Source organism: Tiliqua scincoides, chromosome 7 (genome assembly GCF_035046505.1).
Source record: "Tiliqua scincoides isolate rTilSci1 chromosome 7, rTilSci1.hap2, whole genome shotgun sequence".
Taxonomy (NCBI): domain Eukaryota; kingdom Metazoa; phylum Chordata; class Lepidosauria; order Squamata; family Scincidae; genus Tiliqua; species Tiliqua scincoides.
Window position 1 is genome coordinate 3,543,685 of NC_089827.1, and position 22,121 is coordinate 3,565,805.

General features: G+C 46.5%; 1 protein-coding gene and 1 pseudogene across 1 annotated transcript in view; both read right to left on the minus strand.

The window, feature by feature from the left end:
- CCDC3 (coiled-coil domain containing 3) overlaps nucleotides 1–12,099 on the minus strand; it is a 36,000-nt gene extending 23,901 nt beyond the window's left edge. The window contains exons 1-2 of the mRNA XM_066634269.1: nucleotides 11,616–12,099; nucleotides 6,843–7,017 (exon numbers count right to left, since the gene is read on the minus strand). Of these exons, the coding sequence (XP_066490366.1) occupies nucleotides 6,843–7,017; nucleotides 11,616–11,998 (558 nt within the window). The 5' untranslated portion in view covers nucleotides 11,999–12,099. The remainder of the gene's footprint in view (nucleotides 1–6,842; nucleotides 7,018–11,615) is intronic.
- A 9,908-nt stretch (nucleotides 12,100–22,007) lies between these two features.
- Nucleotides 22,008–22,121, minus strand: LOC136658032 (5S ribosomal RNA; annotated as a pseudogene).

A 22,121-nucleotide genomic window follows, 5' to 3' on the forward strand; every position in this document is an offset into this window, starting at 1 on the left:
GGCTAACAAGGTAGCTCACAGGTGAGCTGCATTTTGGATTATGAGACATCCAAGGATAAAAGGCAGCTTCAGAAGGAGACAGAGTTACCCTGACCAAGAGGGTTACCTGACCCAGACCTACAGGAGAAGGGGACTGCCGGGCCTCTGCTGGAGAACATAGAAGAGAGGATAGCCAGGCCTCTGCTGCAGAGGAGGGACTCTGCTGCAGAAGACTGGACTGGAAAGACTGCACTGTGCTTTGGAGATGGTGAACTTGTACTGGAGGCTTCAGACCTTTACCCACTGAGTTAAGTGGAGTTTTGGGGAGGGAAAGCTTCTGGACAAGAGGACTTGCAGGGAGTGCCAGTCTTTGTAGCAATAAATTTGGTTAATTGCTATAGATAAGGAGTTGTGTTTGTTTCTTTGCACACCACAGCTGTTTTTCTTGGAAAAGGAGGGTGTTAATTAGCCAAAAGTGGGCATTAGAAGGGAGTTGGAATATTGGGATGGGACAAATTGGTGTGGTTGGCAGGATAGGGAAAATTGGGATAGGACAAGCTCCTGGTAGGAAGAGAGCACAACCTTGCCAATCAGCTGGACATCAGGGCAATGGCTAGCAACATCACTGACTACCACTCATTCCTGGTCATCTGACAAATTGTGGGATGAGCAACAACTGACTGCTACGGAAGGGGCTTGGGCAGGAACCATTGAAGGGTTTCCCTTGGAGTCGGAGGGGCAGGCAGAAGAAAGGAGGACAGACAGGCCCAGAGAGGCAAAAGGGGGAACCAGAAATGCGGGAGGGAGAAGAGAGGAGGAGGTCAGAGGAGCAAAAGGAGTCAGAATGAAGGGACTAAAGGGAGCAGAATGAGCTGAGGGAGCCGCTAGAGAGAGGAGAAGATTCCCCAGGGGGAGTCAGGCCCCACTTGGAGACAGCCCAACTGTTTAGGTAGAGACCCAAAGGCAATGGCTCCCAAACTTACCTGGGTCATGACACCCCCACAGCCTCTTCCTCACAGCTGAGCCAGGTGCCATCTTGGATCTCGCTAAATCTTACAAGATCCAAGATGATGGCATTCAAATCTCATGAGATTGTGTGAGATTCAAGGTGGTGGGGTCCAAATTGTGAGATTTGGGCACCATCTTGAATCCTGTGATCTTTTGCAAGATCTAAGATGGTGGCGCCTAGGCGGAACAGCTTGGAGGAGCAACCAAGGACATTCTGTGGCACCCCTGTAGGTGTGCTGTGACACCCTAAGGTAGCAGTCTCCAAACTGGAGACCGCTGCGTTCCTGAAAAGGCTTCTCTGGTGCAAACGGAACGCTCTGTTCCACCAGGGAACCTCTTTGCTGTGCTGTGGATCTCCCCCAAACTGAGCTCCAGCTTGCCATGTCTGCCCAGAAATCTGGGCACAAAGCCTGCTGGGGTGACTGGCCTCAGAAGCAGCTGGCCGGTGCTCAGTTTGGGGGGGGAGATTAGTGGCATGGTATGGAGGCTCCCCAGTATTCCACTCACCTGCGGTGCCGGATCTGGCCCGCAGGACACAGCATGGAGAGCCCTGCCCTAAGGCATCATGAAGCACACTTCGGATGTCCCTGCCCAAAGATAAAATTTAGCAACTGTATATAAGCTGAAAGGGTGTAAGTATAGATCACGCAACAGTTGTTTTTATATAATGCCTACATCTATGTCACTAAAATCATATGAAGCAGATGGTTTTGTTGAAAAGTACATCAGATGCATTTAGGCTTGTTCATCAAATCAAGTCATGTTGGAAGGATCAGGCTATGAAGCTTTGCCCTTCTCTACTAATGGAGGCAGTTATTTTGTTAATGTCAGCTATTTTGCTAATATTACCTCGTTACAGTGCCTGGGCTCCATTTCCCAAACGAGCGCCAATCCTTCTACTTCTACGAAAGCTGAGGACTCCTAAGAGTGCAGCATGAATATGCTGCCCTGACCTTATGCACAGCGCATTAGCCAAGTTTGTTTGGTTAAGCAGACAAAGGAAAATCAGTAAGGCTATTAGCATATTTATGAAATGGGCTTTGCTCTCAGCATGCCTGACATGGAAAAAAAAAAGCCTTCAGGACCGACTGAAATTTTTGTTTGAAAAGAGGCCAGTTCTCTGGCTATGCCTGATGGTTTGGCCAACAGCATATTGCAAAGGCATGTGGAAAAACACTTCCTTTAATTAAACATGAGACTGGTACAGGAAGAAAACAAAGTGGTGGGAATGGTGCATCAGCAACCTAGGAGCAAGAGACTGATATAGGGCAGCAGTTCCCAAACTTCTTAGTGCCACGACACACCTTATCTTTTGCAGTGGGTTGCAATGTAATGCTCCCTTTAGTGCCACAAAACCTTCTTGGAAGCCCCCAGAGGCCATTTCCAGGTCATGCCGGGCCAGTGACCCACTCCATTGGCCTCCGGGGACCTTAAACCAGAGGTTTTGAGGCCCACTCCATGGGTCTCAAACCAGAAGTGATGTCTACAAACCAGAAGTTGCTTCTAGTCACTACCTCAGGGCATTCTGGGGCTCATGGAGGATGTACCCTTTAACCATTGTATAGAAGAGGAAATTTTGGCATGGAACATGGGAGGGTATAAAAAGCTGCACCTGCCAAAACTCCCTCTTATATACAATAGTTAAAGGTGTAGGCACTCTGTCCTCCATTGTATCTGGTCATCCTGCTCTAGATGAGTTCCTGTTTGGAAAATCAGAACTCTATTTTAAACTCTATCCAGACTTTAAGGGTAGGAACCTAGTTAGTGATTTGCTTGAGAACCAGTGTGAGATAGTGGTTGGAGTATTGGACTAAGACAGTGGTTCCCAAACTTTTTTGACTCCCTTGACATACGGGCCACTGGCTGCAGCTCCCCATTAGAGCTACAATCTTATACACAGTGTAGGGCGGTGAGTTTTTGGCAAGGATTCCGCAGCTCCCCTAGCTGGTTTCCACAGCAAGCCATGGCTCACTGGGCTAGAATCAGAGACATTTGGGTTCCAATCTGCACAAGGAACACTGGGTGATCATGTGCCAATCACTACCTCTCACCCTTATCTATCTAACAAGGTTGTTGTGCAGATAAAATGGATAACCTTGTCCCTACCCTTAGTTTCTTGGAGGAAGGGCAAGATACTACAACTAATACCCTATCATTCTTCCCAGAAGAGCTACATACAGGCAACCCCTATTTAAAAAAAAAAAGGAGTAACTAAGAAAAGAATCTCACCACTCAGCACATCTAACCCATTATATCTATCTCAAATCCCTCGTAGAAATTGGCCAGCAAGCAGCCCTCCTGCGGAACTGCAGCTCAATGGACAAAGCAGTCCTCAGGTGGGATTATGAGATTCTGGGAAGTCTATGAAATAACAGCAGATTGCAACAAATCCAGTTTTGAGAGCTCAGCAGGTCTCCACACTTATCTGAAAATTCTGCTGCTCGCAAATACAGATTTTACGGGATTAGGTCACTATGGAGACTTTACAATTGACCAGTTTATAGCTATGAAGTTCTTGAAGTAGAACTGCCTTAAAAAGTATATAGATGGAGCTCCTCCCTGTTGCCCCATCCTAATTTTATTTCATTTTCAATCATCCGGTCACAGCACTAAGTGCACACCCTGTTTTGCACCCACCGCCTGGAATGGCTCCAAAGGGGAGGGGCCCCTTGCACGGTGCGGTGAGGCACCCTGCAAAATTTAATACTTTCAAACCCCCTAGCTATGCCACTGCCCCCCTCCAAGGCTACATGAACACTCATATTATATAAAGTGAGGAAATGCTCACTGTGGGAAAAATGTGAAGCATTTCCAAACATACTGTTAAGAAAAATATCAAAGAAGATTGCCAAGACATAATGGAGAGCAGAAGGAACTGGATCTCTTGTGATCCATGACATCACATGCACTGTCTCAGCCACCCAGCTAGGTCGCACACAGCAGTCTCACTAGCAAAGGAGCTCTAGCAAGGAGGGAACATAACTTTTGACTTGTTGCGATCATCCGACAGCAATGTGTGTGCTGGGTGTACAGCAGTGCACAGTGCAGGCATAATGTGTTGGGAAGATACCACATTTTCATTGCAGGGAGCACACACACAGGAGTACTTTGCTGCTTCTAAAAATGCAACCCTGGTCTGTACAAGCTATTAGATCCAGGTAGTCCCTTACTTAAGGATATACAACTTAAGGACAACCACATTGCACTTTCATGCAGTTTACCACTCTGATGTTTTGGTGCAGAAGTGATAGTGCTGGCTTGTGAGGAGAGGGATAGACACTTTTTCAGAGGGAGTCATACAAGGGTTTACTTGCGGATAAGTGAATCTGTGGGTGTAGGCACTCACCAGACCTCCAGACATGACTAGAAGCCCCTTCTATATGTGTCCAGAGGTGTTCTGAGGCCTCAGTAAGCCTCCCAGACATAACTGGAAGACCCTTCTGGTCATGTCCAGGAGTTCAGATGAGACCCTCCATCTTGGGTTCAGGGCCCACAGTGAGTCAATTCCACTGGTTCAGAGGGCCCATCTGTACTTATTTTCCTCTCCAACCAATAAAAATGCAACTTGTGTAGTTTGTTTTGTCATGGCCCAATACCCTAGAAGCCCAGGCCCTGGGGATTTTGTCCCCCTGCCTCCTTTCATCAGGCCTATACTCTCCCCTTACAATATACAAACATAACACTGCTGTGTTAAGACAATGATACTTTCCAAGGTAGTTCATGCACTGAATCCATTTTTTTAAATATCTGTGCAAAAGTGACTTTAAAATAAGCGAGTCTTGATACAAACACTAAGATCTATGAGGATTCTTAGAAATTTCTTGATTTAGGTAAACTCCTGCATCCATGAGGAATGGAGGTGGACAATGTGCTTTTCTGAAGAACGTCAAATATGTGCCCAAGAACCATTATTTCAGTATCAATCCAAGCAACCGTTCCTCTATTCTATAATCTGCTCACAGCTGCAAGAGGTCAGAAAGTGGGACAGCTGCAACTTTACTGGTAACACATTTCCCAGTGTTGTTACAACTGAGTATTTTGACTGTGTGACTTCTATAATGGGCTAGCAGAGTGAACCACACACCACTGCCACTTGCTCTAAGTATAACAGACAATGGTTTTGCATTAGAATTCCTGTTTATGGTTGATCTTTGATGGGTATGTTGTCCTCATATATACATTTGGGGGCTTCCTAAAAAAATCCCACAATGCACTGCACAATTGCAGAAAGATCCTATGGCACCACTTCTGAAATTCTGAATACCATCCAATATGGTTTATGGAAGACTGAATCTGGCGTTGAATCCCATGTTTCTAAGATCAAGGAAACTAATGCACCGTTATCAAGCCTGGACTGCAATTGGAATTTCAAGAATGGCTCTGTATCTTCTGCTTTCAGCTCCACTGAACTGTGGGACTGTTCTCAGGAAGCCTACTCCAATTCTCCTGCCAGAGATCAACCATCAACAGAAATTTTCGCACAAAACTAGGGTATTATTTTTTTCACAAGCCAACTTAAATAGCCAAGTACGTATGGAAGAATTTGCTCCTGTGATTGCTCTGTAGGGTGGCAGACTGACTAATAACAATAACATATGAATTGCTTGATTTTTTGGGCTAGGATTCATTGTAACTGTATCAGCAACACTATCTTTCTCCCCTCACACATCCTATTTAGATTTTTGAAACTGTATGCTTCTTGGGGCAGGGCTCTGTCTTCCTGCTATGCTTTATGTACAAAAGTACCTCAAGGAGGTGCATTTTATTCTTCTTTTAAAAAAGCATACCACTGTTTTTCTTCCTCCACTAAAATCACAAGCATGCAGTCATTTTAAAACCTGGTTTTACCTGAGGAAGAAATGTATATGCTAAAACCAGAATGTGTAGACACTCCCACAACTGGTATCTCTGTTTGGAAGCAAGCTGATTAAAAAATGTGATAGATGTCTGCACCCTCCAGGCAACGGCTTCTGGTGCCAGCTATAATGAAGGCAAGGAAAATTCTGGAAGGAAAGCTTGATGCTCTCCCATTCATTTTGTTCAAGTTTCTGCCCTAGGCATCTGAAGAACACAACATAAGAAGAGACCCAGTGGATCAGGCCAAGGCCCATCTAGTGCACCTTCCTGGATCTCACAGTGGCCCACCAGATGCCTCAGTGAGCACACCAGCCAACAAGAGACCTGCATCCTGGTGCCTCCCCCTTGCACCTGGCATTCTGAGGTAGCCTACTTCCAGAACCAGAAGATTGCACTATCCCTGTCATGGCCTGAAGCCTGTAATGGACTTTTCTTCTAGAAATCTGTCCAATCTCCTTTTAAAGGCATCTAGGTCAGACACTATCATCACATCCTGTGGCAAAGAGTTCCACAAATTACAGCCTGGGTCAAGAAATATTTTCTTTTGTGTGCTCTAACTCTCCCGGCACTCAATTTTAGTGGATGTCCCCTGGTTCTGGTGTGTAAGAGGGAAAAGAATATCCCTATCCACTCTATCCATCCCTTGCATAATTTTGTTCATCTCAATTATGTCCCCCCCTCAGGCACCTTTTTTCTAGACTGAAGAGCCCCAAACGCTGTAGCCTTTCCTCATAAGGGAGGTGCCCCAGTACAGTAATCATTTGGTCACTCTCTTCTTCACCTTCTCCAGTTCCACTATGTCCTTTTTGAGATGTGGTAACCAGAACTCTACTCCAGATGTGGCTTTTTTGTAGATGAAGACAAAGAGTCACTGCTACAGTTTATTAATAAGAAGATGCCCCTTTCAGACCCATGACTAAGAACCAAGGTGGCTCTATTGACCATATGCTCTATTGGCTGACTACCCTCTGGGAGAACAGATAAAACAAAACACTTACCCTGTTGTCCTCTTGTATCTCCCAGTCGCTGGAGAAGGTGATCGCATTTTGCCCTTGAGTGCAGTTGGAGAACTGGAAGAGGCTTGAAAACATCCGTCTGTTTTCTTGAATATCTGGAAATATTGCATCCTGGAAATTGACTCCATGTGGAAGGAGGTTGTAGTTCTCATCCATTCTGAAGAAAGGATATACGGCATAATAGTTAAGGCATTTATAGCACAGTCCATCCATTCCAATAGAGCATCCTCTGATCCCATCAGCCTTCCTGAGGACAAGCATTGTGTCAGAAAATCACCATGAGAGTGAAAACTAAAATCAAGCTCTTAGAGGCTATTCCCAGCATCACTTAGGCTGGTGGCCACTGCAGTGAGTGCTTTCTCTGAGTGCCATCAACTGTCTTCAGAAGAACTGTGCCAGAATTGGAATCTTGGCCCCTTTTCCTCATTTATTCAGGCCTTCAGAGTTGATGGGTGTTATTCAGTTTTATGTGCGATTTTGCAATGTTCAATTTGACTGAACTGGTATTACGTTGTGTAGGCCTACAAAAAAATTTCAGTTGCCAAGAATGTTTGAACAAATTCAGGATATTTTGGTGCCGAATTTTAAAAAATGGCATCAGTTTTAGCCCAGTTGGCTCTAGTTTTGGGGGTAAGGCATAGTCACCTTGTATGCTGATTCAAGCAGCTTCCTTATGAGGAAGCTGCTTGAATTGGCATATAAAGTGGCTATGCCATATCCCCAAAACTAGAGCCAATCAGGCAAAACCGATGCAATTTTTTGATTCAGCACCACAAATATACCCAAGAATAGGTCTAACTTTTAAGACAGCATAATGCGTGTAGGCCTGTGTTATACTTCTACTTCATAGAGTATCCTGCATTCAAAAGGTGGGTTTAAAACAGGGGTGGGCAAACTTTCAACTTTAGGTATCTTGGACCTTTAATAATTGCATGGAAGAGGGAATTTCAGCAGATGCAGCTTGTCATCTCACACATGAAAAGCTGTACCTGCTGAAATTCTCTCTCCTACACAGTTTTGTAAGGTCAGGATCTCTAAAGTTGGAAGTTTGCCCACCCCTAGTTTAAAACATGCCCAATAAATAATTAAAAGCAGAGTACCAGAAGAGCTTTTGCTGTGGTAACTATTTATAGCTTTTTATAACTGCAGCAATGCTATCAGGACATCAAACAACATCTGTTTTTAAAAGTGAAGGTATGTGTGCCTTTGGTATGCGCTGAATTTGTTCTATTACAATAGTTACCCCTAACAGTGAGTTGACCAGAAATCATCATCATTTCCTATTTGTGTAGTGCTTTTGAATGTGCACCTTGCTTCATTTGTATCATGTTATATAGTCATTATTTTTATTTACTCTTAACATTTTTATGTCCCCATTCCTCCAAGGAGGTCAGGGTGGGGTGCATAGTTTTTTTTCTCCTTCTGTCCTCACAAAATCCCTGTGAGGTTGGCAAGACTGTAGCTGACCCAAGATCACGCTTCATGGCTAAGTGGGGTTTGAACATGGTTCTTCCACACCCAAGTCCAACTCCCAAACCACGACACCATCCTGGCTCCCTAATCCTCAAAACAACCATATTACAGTGCGGGGGGGGGGGGAGCCCCTGAGGCTAAAAGGGAGTGACTTGCCTAGCAGCACAATCCTATGCACATCTAAGAAGCCAGTTCCACTGAGTTCAGTGAGACTTACTCCGGTGCAGAGGTGTAGCCAGAGGGGGTGCAAAGCAGGGAGCCTCTAACTTAAACTAAGTTCTGCAGGGAGCCTCACTGCTATGTATGCCTCCATTTTTCTCCCCCTTGCCTGGAATGGCTCTAAAGGGGAGGGGCCCATTGCACACTACAGTGAGGCTCCCTGCAAAACTTAGTGCTTTGCTCCCCCTCTAGCTGTGTCGCTGCTCCCATGCAAGAATGCACAGGGTTGCAGCCTTAGGCACTATGCTACACCAGCTCTCATATGTAGGTGCTCTTGAAAAATTAGCTCTCTGGGGAGCCATGGAAACCAGCCAGGGGAGCTGTGGAATCCTTGCAAAAAACCCACCACCCTATTGTACAATCCTATTGTACAGGATTGTAGCCCTAACAGGGAGTTGCGGCCAATGGCCTAGTAGGTCAAGGGAGCCGCAAGTCAAAAAAGTTTGGGAACCACAGGCATAACACATAGGAAGAATGAATGCAGAATTTCTTGTGTCCATAGCAAAACTGAAAGTTTCCTTCGATTGTCTGCCCCTGTCCTAGAGCATCTCCAGCAGGTGCCTGCTTGAAAACTTCTGGTGAGGGAAAGTCAACCACCTCCCTTGGCTGTTCTATTGCCAAACTGCCTTTGCGGTCAAGAATTTGACAATAAGAAAACCAAGATGTTCTGAGACCAAAACTAGATGTGACAGCAGCAAGGCTACTGACCCTTTAACTTGGGTCCATTCCATTCATGTATAACGTCTGCCCCACCCCATCCCCACATGCTTTTCCATAGTCTCTCCCCCCCAAACACTCTGATCTCCTCTCGGCCTCCACTTTATAAATGATATGTCAGGCATGCATGTGTGCCACAAGGGGAAGCATGATTTCTTTGCAGCAACAACAACAACAAAAAATGACAATGATTGAATGAGTGGATAGAGGCATGTTCTTTTTCCTTTCTGTTTCCCTCTTGTATAACACCAGAACCAGGGGACATCCACTAAAATTGAGTGTTGGGAGAACAGACAAAAGAAAATATTTCTTAGCCTAGCATGCCATTAATCTGTGGAACTCCTTGCCACAGGATGTGGTGATGGTGTCTGACCTAGATACCTCTCAAAGGGGATTGGGCAAATTGATGGATGAAGCCATGAGAAGTAGGTTGTCTGCAGATGTCTGCCAGATGCAAGGCAGTGGCAACAGGATACAGGTATTTTGTTGTCTTGTTTTATTGTGTATGTGTATCTATGTATGTTTTATTTGTCAGCTGCCTTGAGTGCCCTTTGTTGGGAATAGAAAGGCGGGATATAAATTCTATAAATAAATAAACAGTGTGCTCCCTGAAGCATCTGGTGGGCCACTGTGAGATACAGGAAGCTGGACTAGATGGGCCTATGGTCTGATCCAGCAGGGCTTATGTTAAATGGTTATGTTTATGTTGGTCTACCACTATGAAGTCTAGTTTTGACTCTCAAAACCAGTACAATATAGATATAGAAGGATGGATAGGCTGCAACAGAAAGCAAGAGTTCATATCCCTGCTCTAAAGTGTGGTTGTGGTGAGGGGGAGAGGATCTTAAGCCTCAAGCTGCATGGAAGTAAAGTTCTGTCTTTGAAGACACTGTTACAGGGAAAGGCTTTCTTGATACACAGAAGCTACTGTGCATCATGTTCCTGTAACATCAGCAAGCTAAGCGACATGAACCCTGTGCTTTGCACCTGATCACCACAGCTGAAACTGCTTGGTTAGAAAGCACATGCGCTGAACACCAGCTTGCTCCAGAATTTACCACTGGTAAATCCCTGGAACCTGGATCCTGTTCAATTCTGAGGTTGAATTGAATTATCTGGTCACATTTGGAGGGCTGGTGAGCCCTGACCCATGGATTTGTTTATCTGAAGGATTTGGCATCCACAAGAGTTCCAGGAACAGAACCCCCACGGAAGCCAAGGTGTGACGGTACTCTACCTCCAGTTTGATTTGGGTACAAACTGCTAGAAAGGAAATTCCAGTGGGACATCAAGAAGAAGTTCTTGATGGTCATGATGGTTCAGCAGTGGAACAGATTGCTGCTTGACAATCTTCAAGCAGAGGCTTGACAGTCAGTGCTGGAGATGCACTAGAAGGATTTCCTGCAATAGGCAGTGGGTTGGACTAGATGATCTTGTGGGCACATCCCAACTGTATGATTGAAAGGGACTGTGCTAATGAAGGAGCTCCATCATTCGTGTGGTCCCTGTAAATCAAACTGGAAGTCCTGCACTTCTGTGGAGGAACCACACCAAGAGCAGTGGTCTTTTGGCATCCTTCAGTCTTGGAAGACTATGGTATCGTGCTCTGAATGGTGGTTCTGGAACAGAGTGTCCTCTCTACTGCGCGAAGCCTGGGAAAAGTAGATATGGGGGATAGACTGTTACCCATGCAGCAAATCCCTCCTCTCCACGTCGCTGAAATGGTCCAATGGAAAGGCAGAAGCCAATACGGTTGGTTCCAGCAGCGTTGCAGAAGTTGCCAGAACGTGACTGTGTTCAGCCATGAACTGCCTCAGGGACTCGGCTCCAGGTTTTGCCTCAAGGTTGACTCCTGAAGCCTTTTCCATAACTGGATGTAGCCACAGGGCAGTGGAGGTTTGGGATCAGAGTTTTCCTTCTCTCAGATGAGCTGCCTTCCCAGGCTAATGAGTCCCATCTACCCGGTGGCTGTTTAGTCGCCTCTTACAACAAGTACAGCCAAACTGAGGGCCTATTCTTATCCCCAGCCCCCAGGAGTGAGTGGTCTTTAGGTTAGTCACTATCTAGCCTTAGGGAAGCCATCCCCCCTTTCTACATTTGGTGCAACCTTGCATCTCCAATAAAACTGGCCCGCTTTTCAGGGTTGTTGTAAGGAATGCCGAGATAACATGCGTGAAGTGCTTTGAACGCTCTGCGGCACTACATAAAAGCTAGGAAACATTAATATTAAACCCATGTGACAGAAAACTACAAGCAGCATCTTGTGCGGAGGGGGGGGGAAAGCCCCATCCTCTTTTCAAAAGATTATTTTGGTTAGGTATTGGTGAGTTTGTGAGGTTTACTCACCTGAGGAAGAAGAAGTAGGAGTAATCCTGTACGACTGTGTGCGAGTGGCAGGAGAAATACCCCAGCCCCGTCAGGTTCAGCCTGGACCCTGCAGGAACCTCCAGCATGCTCCCCCAAGCCTGGTCACACAGCATCTCAATCTCAGCAGAGTAGAAGAGTCCCGCCTCCGTGCCTTCATACTGCCAGGGCAGGTAGTTGTACATGCTGTACATATCCTGGTGCAGGGCCAGCACTTTGGCGTACACAATGATTTCTGCCAGCTCAGCCCTGCAGCTCTCGCTCAGGGGTCTCCAGTCTGATGGCAGCTGACAGCCCCTGCCTGGCCTGAGCTGAGTCCCAAGGCAGAGGAGAGTGAAAGGCAGGAGCAGCAGGCTTTGCAGCATGATGGATGGGAGCGGAGAATGCAGGCTGCACTCGGGATGCTCAAGTTTCCCCCAAATGCTTTTTTTTACATATATTTAAACACACACCAAAAAAACCTGAGGCTAAGTTTATGAAACAAGATCCCAGCACAGTGAACCAGCTGATTGGCAAGAGGCTGGGGCCTACGGCTCAGCAGTGGTTCGGAGCCTGACCAATTGGAGCCGGTCTTCAAAGGGAGGGAGGGGCAGTAACAGGAGAAAGAAGCATCCTGCCACAGACACTCACATGCGCTGGGAGGGTGCTGTCGCTGCACTGACTGGCGCAGACATGCTGCACACCCAGCTCAGCTCCTGGAGCCAAGGGCTTGGAAAGAAGCCTGCTGTGTTCATTAGCCTTGCACTGCTTGCGCAATGGAAGGCAGGATGAGGACAGGAGAAAGGGCAGCTTGTTGGTTTGCCACATTTCATGATCATCCTGATTGATTTTCCCAGTAGCACTCGGCAGTGGCGTCGCTAGAGGGGGTGCAAAGCGTTAGGTTTTGCAGGGAGCCTCACTGCACAGTGCAAGCAGCCCTTCCCCCTCCCCTTCGGAGTCATTCTGGGCTGCTAGAGCAAAATGGAGGTGAGTGAGTGGTCCACAGGTGTGCCACAAATGGTCTATAGGTGTGTTGCAGGAGGTTGGGGGAAGGGTCATTTATTATTGGGCCGTTGGGGGATGGGACCCCCAGCTTGCATTGTGGTGTGACTTGTCAATGGTAAAAAAACGTAATTTATTCTGTATGGCCTGGTATGGGCGGAGGTCCATCATGGGGGTGATACAATAAGCTGTCGCACCAGTTGACACGAACCCTACTGGTACTTTTGGGAATAATAAGACAACTTCATATGCTTGTCGTATACTTAGTCTCACTCCCAGGGTTTTGGGGTGCTCAGAGTTGTTGGTTCTGAACCCTAGAGCCCTCAAAGATCCCTGTTCGGTAGTACTGCCACCACCCTGTAAGAGCCAGTGTCTCAGTCCAGGGATACTGAGACCCTCTAGGCTTAACTATATCCCTTGTAGGCACTGAGCACTTTCTTTACTTAAAAGTCTCAGTCCTCAAGTTACTAGTCCTCGATGAGGATTTGGTAGCTTGCTGAACAGCTAGGCAGGATTCTGAACCTTTGTCCCCAACAGACAATGAACCAACATGGTAAAAGGGTTTTTACTTTATTAAGTACATAGGGTTACAAAAAGTTACAAAAGGCAGCAAATGCTAGAGGCATAAAAACAACAAAGCTAACTGGCTAACTCTATTATAGCAACAATATTAGTTATTCTGGCTAACTCTATTATAACAACAACATATCAGCATAAAACAACAAAGCTAACTGGCTAACTCTCTTATTCTCTGACTCTCACCTGGGTCAGCTTCTTTTGTAGATCCTCAGGCCAGTTACCTAAAAGGCCACATGGTCCTGGCGGGGTAGGATGTACACCCACCACCTATCTCACCAAGAGACAAAGACCAAAAGACCCTGTCCTCCAGAAGTGGGGCTGGATGCTCGCCCTCTCAGCTCTTCCCTCCCCCCTGGAGATCTACAGCTGCATTCCATCCTTGATGGGCGTCTTTCTGGCTGCCTAGGTGCTACATTATCACCTTCCATTGAGTTGTAAATTCTTAGCAGCTAGGACTGCAAGCCCCTTGCAAGCCCCTTCTGTGTTACTGGGTTAGCTTGGTTCAGGCTTTACATGTTACTAGGCCTAAACTGTACATATTCATGACAATGCTCATGTTAAAAAAGCGAAGGAAAGAACATTGGAAAGAAAAGAAAAAAAAAGAAAGGAAAGAGACATTGATAGATTGGAAGGTAAAGGGGGGGGAAGCTTGCAAACACTAACATCAGGTAGACTTCCAAACTGAATATGTTGAGGAAAGGGGGAGCCAACACCTAGCAGAACTGAGGCAGTGCTGGTTTTTAGAAGACCTGATGGCCCCAGTCTACAGTGTCACATTCCATTGATGCATATTGATATATTCACTTATTTGAAAATTAATATGTGCGCAATGCATTGAAATAGGACCTGCACACAAGTGAGCTCTCTCACCACTCCTCCCCAGAAAGAACTGTTGAAAGATTAACCACAAAATCTGCCCTTTGTCTTTACAAGGGCATGTAAAAGAAATGCCTGGAGAGTCCCACTGTTATACTATAGCAAAAACAGCAAGAGGGTTTAGTGGCATTTTAAAGAGGACCAAATTTATTGTGGCAGGAGCTTTCACCGAGAAGAATCGAATGATGTAGACCTTTGTCTGCAAAAGCTCATCCTGAAAGATATGTGTGTGTGTATATATATATATATATATATATATATATATATATATATATATATATATATATATATATATAGTCTTTAAGGTGCCACAAAGCTCTTTGATGTAAATGTAGGTATTTTGGAGCATCAGCAAATATTTCCAGAATCCACTCCCCCACCACCCAACCTCCTGGTATAAATATCAACCCCCACACTTGGGTCTGTGTACATCATCGGGGTCCCAGGGTGAAGGTATGCATTATTTCAGGATAGTTATAAATCAGCAACTTCGGCATGGATTCTTCTGCAGGAACTGAGGATATTACCCCAGACAAATAGGCAAAAATGTTCAGACAAGAGCATAGAAAGAGTCTGGCAGGATCAAACCACTGCACTGAGCTTTCCAACAAGTCCCCACCATGACCTGAATATTTTTTTCCTGGCTAATCACTATGAATCCTACTCGTAAATAACAATGGTAGGAACCTCAGGTTCATTCATGCACTGCTTTAACACAGGTTTAACTGGAGCTACTGGTGGGAAATGCTTTTACATGCTTTTTCATCTGGCACCAACAGAGGGAGAGGCAGGCAGTAGTGTAGCTAGAGGGGGTGCAAAGCACTAAGTTTTGCAGGGAGCCTCAGTGTGGCATGCAAGCAACTGGAATTTCTTGCTCCTGGAAATGAGGTGGGCCTTGTAATCCAATGATCTGGCTCAGAGTCAGACTCTTTGTTTACTAGACTGTCCAGGAAGAAGGAGATGCTCACCCAACATAGGTTGGGTACGGCCTGTGGGTTACTCAACAGCCTCTTCAAGATGCTGAGGTATCACCAATGCCTGAGGTGCTAGAAATATCTAATATCTAAAAATATGCTAGAAACTAGGTGAAAAACAGGTAATGTTTTTTTTACCACAATCCCATGGAAATGTAATAAGTTCTCTAAGTCCACCAAGAATTCTTTTCACTTTCTCCTGGCTCTGGACAAGATCTCAGGAATATAAAGTGAGAGGCTGGAAAACCGCAGCTGGGAACCTCATATCTTTCCAAACCTGTGTTTGCTGTTTCTTCACAGGGGACCAGAAGTCCGGCCTTAGACATTCTGCTGTGTAGCTAGAATGATCTCCTCTCCCCACCCCCTGCAGCCAAATTCGAACTCAGCACGGATCTGATAAAGCAGCTGCAGCCAAAACCAGCTAATCAGAATACACTCTGTGGAGCCAATTACTGCTGGGCTGATGCTCTTAACCATCCATGCATGCAGTGCGGTTTATTCATTCACTTCCTTTTCTCAGATAAGTAGAAAACATGCTCTCTTTTTTCCCTTTCTAGGCAGCAACTATCTTTCCCTTTCACATCTTTACAGATATGTAAACTAAAAATGGCTCCTTTACTCCCCCCCCCCCAACCTTGACAGCTTCCTCCCTGTTTCTTGTGGGAATACAGGTGATTTCAGAACCGGAATGCAACCTTCCGAGGAAGACCAGTTACTAACAATGGCAGTACAGTATTCAGGTTCTGGCTGCTGGCTTTTTGATGGGCAGGAGCGATCTGAAACGTCAACCCAGCTGTCTTTCATTTCCATCTCCTCATCCATCCCTTTGTAGTCTGGGGTACCCAAATATCAGGCCCAGATTTCTCACCCCCATTGACTTTAAACCTGAGACCCTACAAAACTGGATTGCTGGCTTTGGCTACTTCCTAAGAGGAAACATGATTTTTTTAAAGTCATCTCCTATTTTTGTTATACAGTATTTTCTTCCATATCCATTTCTGGTGCTATTTTCTTATCAGAGAGAGCAGTCCCTTCTCATCATGTTCTTTACTGCTAGAATATAGCTTTGGGAGAAGTTGGGGTCTTTGTGTGGACCTCAGACTCAGCACAATGGTGTGAATATTGATGTAGAAAAACCACATGGGATTCTGGTCCTTTGGCAAGTAGATCACAAACTGGGCAAGACTGGAAACAAAAGAGTGACATAGAGTTGTCCAAGTACAGAATAAGGCTCCCAATATTGTCAGCACATGGGACGGGGCTGCATCATTAAGAACATAAGAACAGCCCCACTGGATCAGGCCATAGGCCCATCTAGTCCAGCTTCCCATATCTCACAGCGGCCCACCAAATGCCCAGAGAGCACACACCTGATAATAAAAGACCTCATCCTGGTGCCCTCCCTTGCACCTGGCCTTCTGACATAGCCCATTTCTAAAATCAGGAGGTTGCACATACACATCATGGCTTGTAACCCGTAATGGATTTTTCCTCCAGAAACTTGTCCAATCCCCTTTTAAAGGCATCCAGGCCGGATGCCATCACCACATCCTGCGGCAAGGAGTTTCACAGACTGACCACACGCTGAGTAAAGAAATATTTTCTTTTGTCTGTCCTAACCCTCCCAACACTCAATTTTAGTGGATGTCCCCTGGTTCTGGTGTTATGTGAGAGTGTAAAGAGCATCTCTCTATCCACTTTATCCTTCCCCTGCATAATTTTGTATGTCTCAATCATGTCCCCCCTCAGGCGTCTCTTTTCTAGGCTGAAGAGGCCCAAGCGCCGTAGCCTTTCCTCATAAGGAAGGTGCCCCAGCCCTGTAATCATCTTAGTCTCTCTCTTTTGCACCTTTTCCATTTCTACTATGTCTTTTTTGAGATGCGGCAACCAGAACTGGACGCAATACTCCAGGTGTGGCCTGACCATCGATTTGTACAACGGCATTATAATATTAGCCGTTTTGTTCTCAATACCTTTCCTAATGATCCCAAGCATAGAATTGGCCTTCTTTACTGCTGACGCACATTGGGCCAACACTTTCATCGACCTGTCCGCCACCACCCCAAGATCTCTCTCCTGATCTGTCACAGACAGCTCAGAACCCATTAGCCTATATGTGAAGTTTTGATTTTTTGCCCCAATGTGCATGACTTTACACTTACTTACATTGAAACGCATCTGCCATTTTGCTGCCCATTCTACCAGTTTGGAGAAATCCTTCTGGAGCTCCTCACAATCACATCTGGTCTTCACCACTCGGAAAAATTTGGTGTCATCTGCAAACTTTGCCGCCTCACTGCTCACCCCTGTCTCCAGGTCATTTATGAAGAGGTTGAAGAGCACTGGTCCCAGGACAGATCCTTGGGGCACACCACTTTTCACCTCTCTCCATTGTGAAAATTGCCCATTGACACCCACTCTGTTTCCTGGTCTTCAACCAGGTCTCAATCCAGGAGAGGACCTGTCCTCTAATTCCCTGACTGTGGAGTTTTTTAGTAGCCTTTGGTGAGGGACCGTGTCGAACGCCTTCTGAAAGTCCAGATATATAACGTCCACAGGTTCTCCCACATTCACATGCCTGTTGACCTTTTCAAAGAATTCTAAAAGGCACTAAAAGAATTGCACTAGATGCATGGTCAAACGCCCTCAGCCCAGCAGTGGGCAAAGAAAAGAGGGTAGTGAGGCGAGTTGCAGTCCTCACATATCCATGCCCCCTCCTGTTGTACTGGCGTAAAGGAAGTTCTCACCTGGTGTGGCTTGTCCCATCAATGCAGCAGTAGAAATGTTTAAAAAAAGAAAACCGCATTTGGTGACATTCTACCTTCAGTGTGACTTTTAAAGAAAGAGAAGGCCCTGACAACCAGCAATGGCATCAAAGGTCAGCCATGTCAAGTGCTGTCCAAGGAGTCACACTGTAACTGGAGGGTCACCTGGCCACTCTGACCCTTGAACTCTCAGTACCAGTGTCAATGGTAGAGCCTGGTTCACCACTGGGGAGGCAGCATAGCTAAAGGCCATGGCATGTGGGGCGGTGGCATCATGACATCATGATGTCATGTGACATCAATGTCACTTCCAGGTTCGCCTCTCCCAAGAATGTCACTTCTGGGTTCTCCTCTCCTGTTGGTGGATGCCTTGCAATCCTTGCAAGCCAGTGCCCTTCTCCATATTGCCTCCATGTGTTTCAGTGGCCTCACAATCCAGCTGTTGCCCCCTTCCTCCTCCTCTTGAGGCTCAATGAGAGCCTCCACTAGTTTGACTTTAATAGAAAGTGGCCCCGCCCTTTAAGTGGCGCCCAGGGCACATGCTCTGCCTGCCATAGGGCATATGCACCACTGATCAGGAGATAGGAGAAGATATCATTGGGACTCAGTGCAAGGCTTTGCCCCACAGTCTGCGGCAGCCTAGCGATGCTGACAACCCTACCAGTAAGAGACATCAAAGAACTTCATCATACAGGGCTGAGTGAATAGGTGATTTATTACCCGAGCCAGTATCTTCTTGTGCATTTTGGCAGGGAATTGTTAAACAGGGGGACAAAGTGTTGATTAACGGCAGTCTTGGCACAACTTATACTATGCAACAGAACTAAAAACGTGCTCAGATTTCACAACCAGATCCTCATTCGATTTTCTTTTATGTCTCTTAAAGTTTGTCTCTGTGCTGAAACACAAGTTACTGGACTGCCTGGCGATTGTGGAATTACTGAACCTTCCAGTGAAGAAAAATGCAAGCTTCTTTGTCAGGCTGTAGAATTATATTTGTTGCGAGTGTGTGTAGTGTATCTCTCTCCCTCGGTGACACTCCTCAGCTCAGTGAAATACTATTTCAAAAGTATTCTGTAAAAGAGAAAAGAGAGTCGAAAATATTGTGTACTGTGCCCAACTTGTGACCCATTAAGTTGGCCCTAACCCACTTTACAGCACCGACATAAGGGCAGCGTAGCTCCAATGTAAGGGATCAAACATTTCCTTACTTTGAGGAGGGCTCTGTGAGTGCCACCCAACTGCAGGATGACCCACGTGTCCCACTGGCACAGCTATGCCAGAAAGTTGGTTAGGATTTGGGCAACAGTCTATTTTTATTATCTTCACCTTTTTATAGCACTCTTCCTCCAAGGAGCTGAGAGCAACGTACGTAGTTCCTCCTTTTATCCTCACAACAGCCCCGTGAAGGAGGTGAGGCTGAGAGCAACTGGCCCAAGATCACCCAGGAACCTCCGTGGCTGGGCAGGGATTCCAGCTGGGTCCTTCAAGTCTAAGTCCGACTCCCAAACCACTACAACATCCTGGTTCTCATTATTATGGCCCTGATAAACATCCTGCTTTTGCTGCCTGCCCATGACTGCAAAAATAGGATGACTGTCAAGCACCTGTCAGGCCACAGGACAGGACTGTGTTTAGTTCAGTGGAACACAAGCTGGGCAGAAGGTTAGAAAAGCCATAGTTCCCATAATACTTCCCTCTCCAACAACACTGTTCCACAGCATGTAATTAGGATGGGTTCTACAATGGGGTTGATTCCGAGTCACTCTCTGTTTCCTCAGCTGACAAGGTTTTCTTTTCTTTGCAATATGATGGGGTCTCCCCAGTTCCCTGGTCAAAGGGGTCCCTCCCTACCCTTCCCCATGATCATGTGATGTGGCATGTTCTGTTGCCAAGTCCGTTCTCTCAGGAAGTACTGTTGTTTATGACTGTAGTTCCAGGAGAACTTGATCTTTTAGGGGCTGTGGTAATGAACACATAAATAAGGAGAGTGAAATAAATCAGACTGTTCTGCCTGCGCTGAGGAAATTGCGAGTCTGGAGAGAGACTTGAGGGGCTCGGGGAATACCATATCTTATGAAGGAAATTTGCTGGGCGCACAGTTTCCCACGACAAGGTTCACATGCTTAAGACTCTACTGAAACAGTTTGTTAGGATGGCCAACTATCGGGGAGGTGAAAGAAGATGTGTTGTAGGAAGTGGGGAGAGTTTATTATCATTTTCTATCATGTACAGAATGTACGTAGAAGATCTCGGCTCCAAGTCCCAGCATCTCCCACTGAATGGAATTCAGAAAGCAGGCATGGGAATGGCACTTTGCCGGAGACTTGGAGAGCCCCAGTCTCTCTTTGGGCTAGTACTGAAGTATGCGGCAGAAGGTTAAAACACTGATATTGACCAGCCTCCCCTGTGTTGGGTCTTTTCTGAGTAGAACTCAATTTCTTACAGCTGCGAGGAACAGCTGCAAACTTTTTTATTACAGCAAAATCTTTTTTTCCCTTGTTCAGAAGTGTGGCGTTCTTCTGTTTAATCATTACTAAGTATGTTGGGGGAGGGAGCATTTGATAAAAGTGCTGCCGGAGGGCACATATCCCTCCAGATGACATCGCAGCATAAATCTGCCATTTTGATTCCCCGAAGAACCACTGCAAACCTGAAAAATGGCAGACTGGTGCAAGCGCAGGTGTTACGAGTCTTCCTTTTTTCCCTTAAAGACCATTGTGCTGCATAGCCTTGTCTGAGACTCATTAACTCTGCAGTGACTGGGACCATTACAGCCTTGTTAGTACACAACAGAGGCAACATCACTGGGCAAACTGTACTCCGCAGACTCTGGCAGCTACAGTTTCTACAGAGGCCAAGCCAAATCTTTTCCTATCTTACGTATTCTAGATGGAATGTTTCGTGTCTGTACCAGAGACTTAGATTGGTTTGATAGTCATACCTCGTCTCCAAGATCGTCTATGGCTGCAATTCTATGCAGAGTTTCATGGGAGTAAGATCCATTGAACATAAAGGGAGTGACTTCTGAGTAGGCACGTGTAGGATTGTGCTGTAAGAATCTGTAGTTCTGTGAGAGGTATCTGACAGAAGAGTTTTAGGGCTGTTGTAGGAGGAGTTGTAGGGACTTTGAGACCAGTCCTGAGCTCCTAGTGCCAGCCATACACCAGAGCTAAGTGTCGCAAATGTGCCGTAAGGCACACCCACAATAGCGCCAGATCAGCGCTGGTGCTGGCTCAGCCCCAGTCCACATTAAGCCCAGTACCTGCCAGAAGCCAGCCACATATCACCTGGAGCAGGGGAAGAGCTCTGGGTGGTGGAGAGGTTTGTTGGGGCAAAATAGCCAGCAGAGACCTGAGTAACCCCGTTGCAGGGCCTGTGCCCTTACCCAGGGAAGGGGATGGATGTCCCCTTCCCCTGAGGAGACACAGGTAGCTGCCTGGCCTGCATAGGATGCTGCAGCAGCCATTTTGGTGGTGTTGCAACTCTGGGCACCAGGCAGCTCAGGACTGGGCTGTTAGAAGGCGGAGGATTCTGCCCGATGTGCGGAAAATGGTTGGCAACCTTCAGTCTCAAAAGACTATGGTATAAGCCTACAGCACCCAGAATTCCCAGGCGGTCTCCCATCCAAGTACTAACCAGGCCTGACCCTGCTTAGCTTCCCAGATCATGGTATAAGCCTACAGCACCCGGTATTCCCAGGCGGTCTCCCATCCAAGTACTAACCAGACCTGACCCTGCTTAGCTTCCCAGATCATGGTATAAGCCTACAGCACCCGGTATTCCCAGGCGGTCTCCCATCCAAGTACTAACCAGGCCTGACCCTGCTTAGCTTCCCAGATCATGGTATAAGCCTACAGCACCCGGTATTCCCAGGCGGTCTCCCATCCAAGTACTAACCAGGCCTGACCCTGCTTAGCTTCCCAGATCATGGTATAAGCCTACAGCACCCGGTATTCCCAGGCGGTCTCCCATCCAAGTACTAACCAGGCCTGACCCTGCTTAGCTTCCAAGATCATGGTATAAGCCTACAGCACCCAGAATTCCCAGGCGGTCTCCCATCCAAGTACTAACCAGGCCTGACCCTGCTTAGCTTCCGAGATCATGGTAGAAGCCTACAGCACCCGGTATTCCCAGGCGGCCTCCCATCCAAGTACTAACCAGGCCTGACCCTGCTTAGCTTCCGAGATCATGGCATAAGCCTACAGCACCCGGTATTCCCAGGCGGTCTCCCATCCAAGTACCAACCAGGCCTGACCCTGCTTAGCTTCCAAGATCAGATGAGATCAGGCATGTGCAGGGTAGAAATAAGC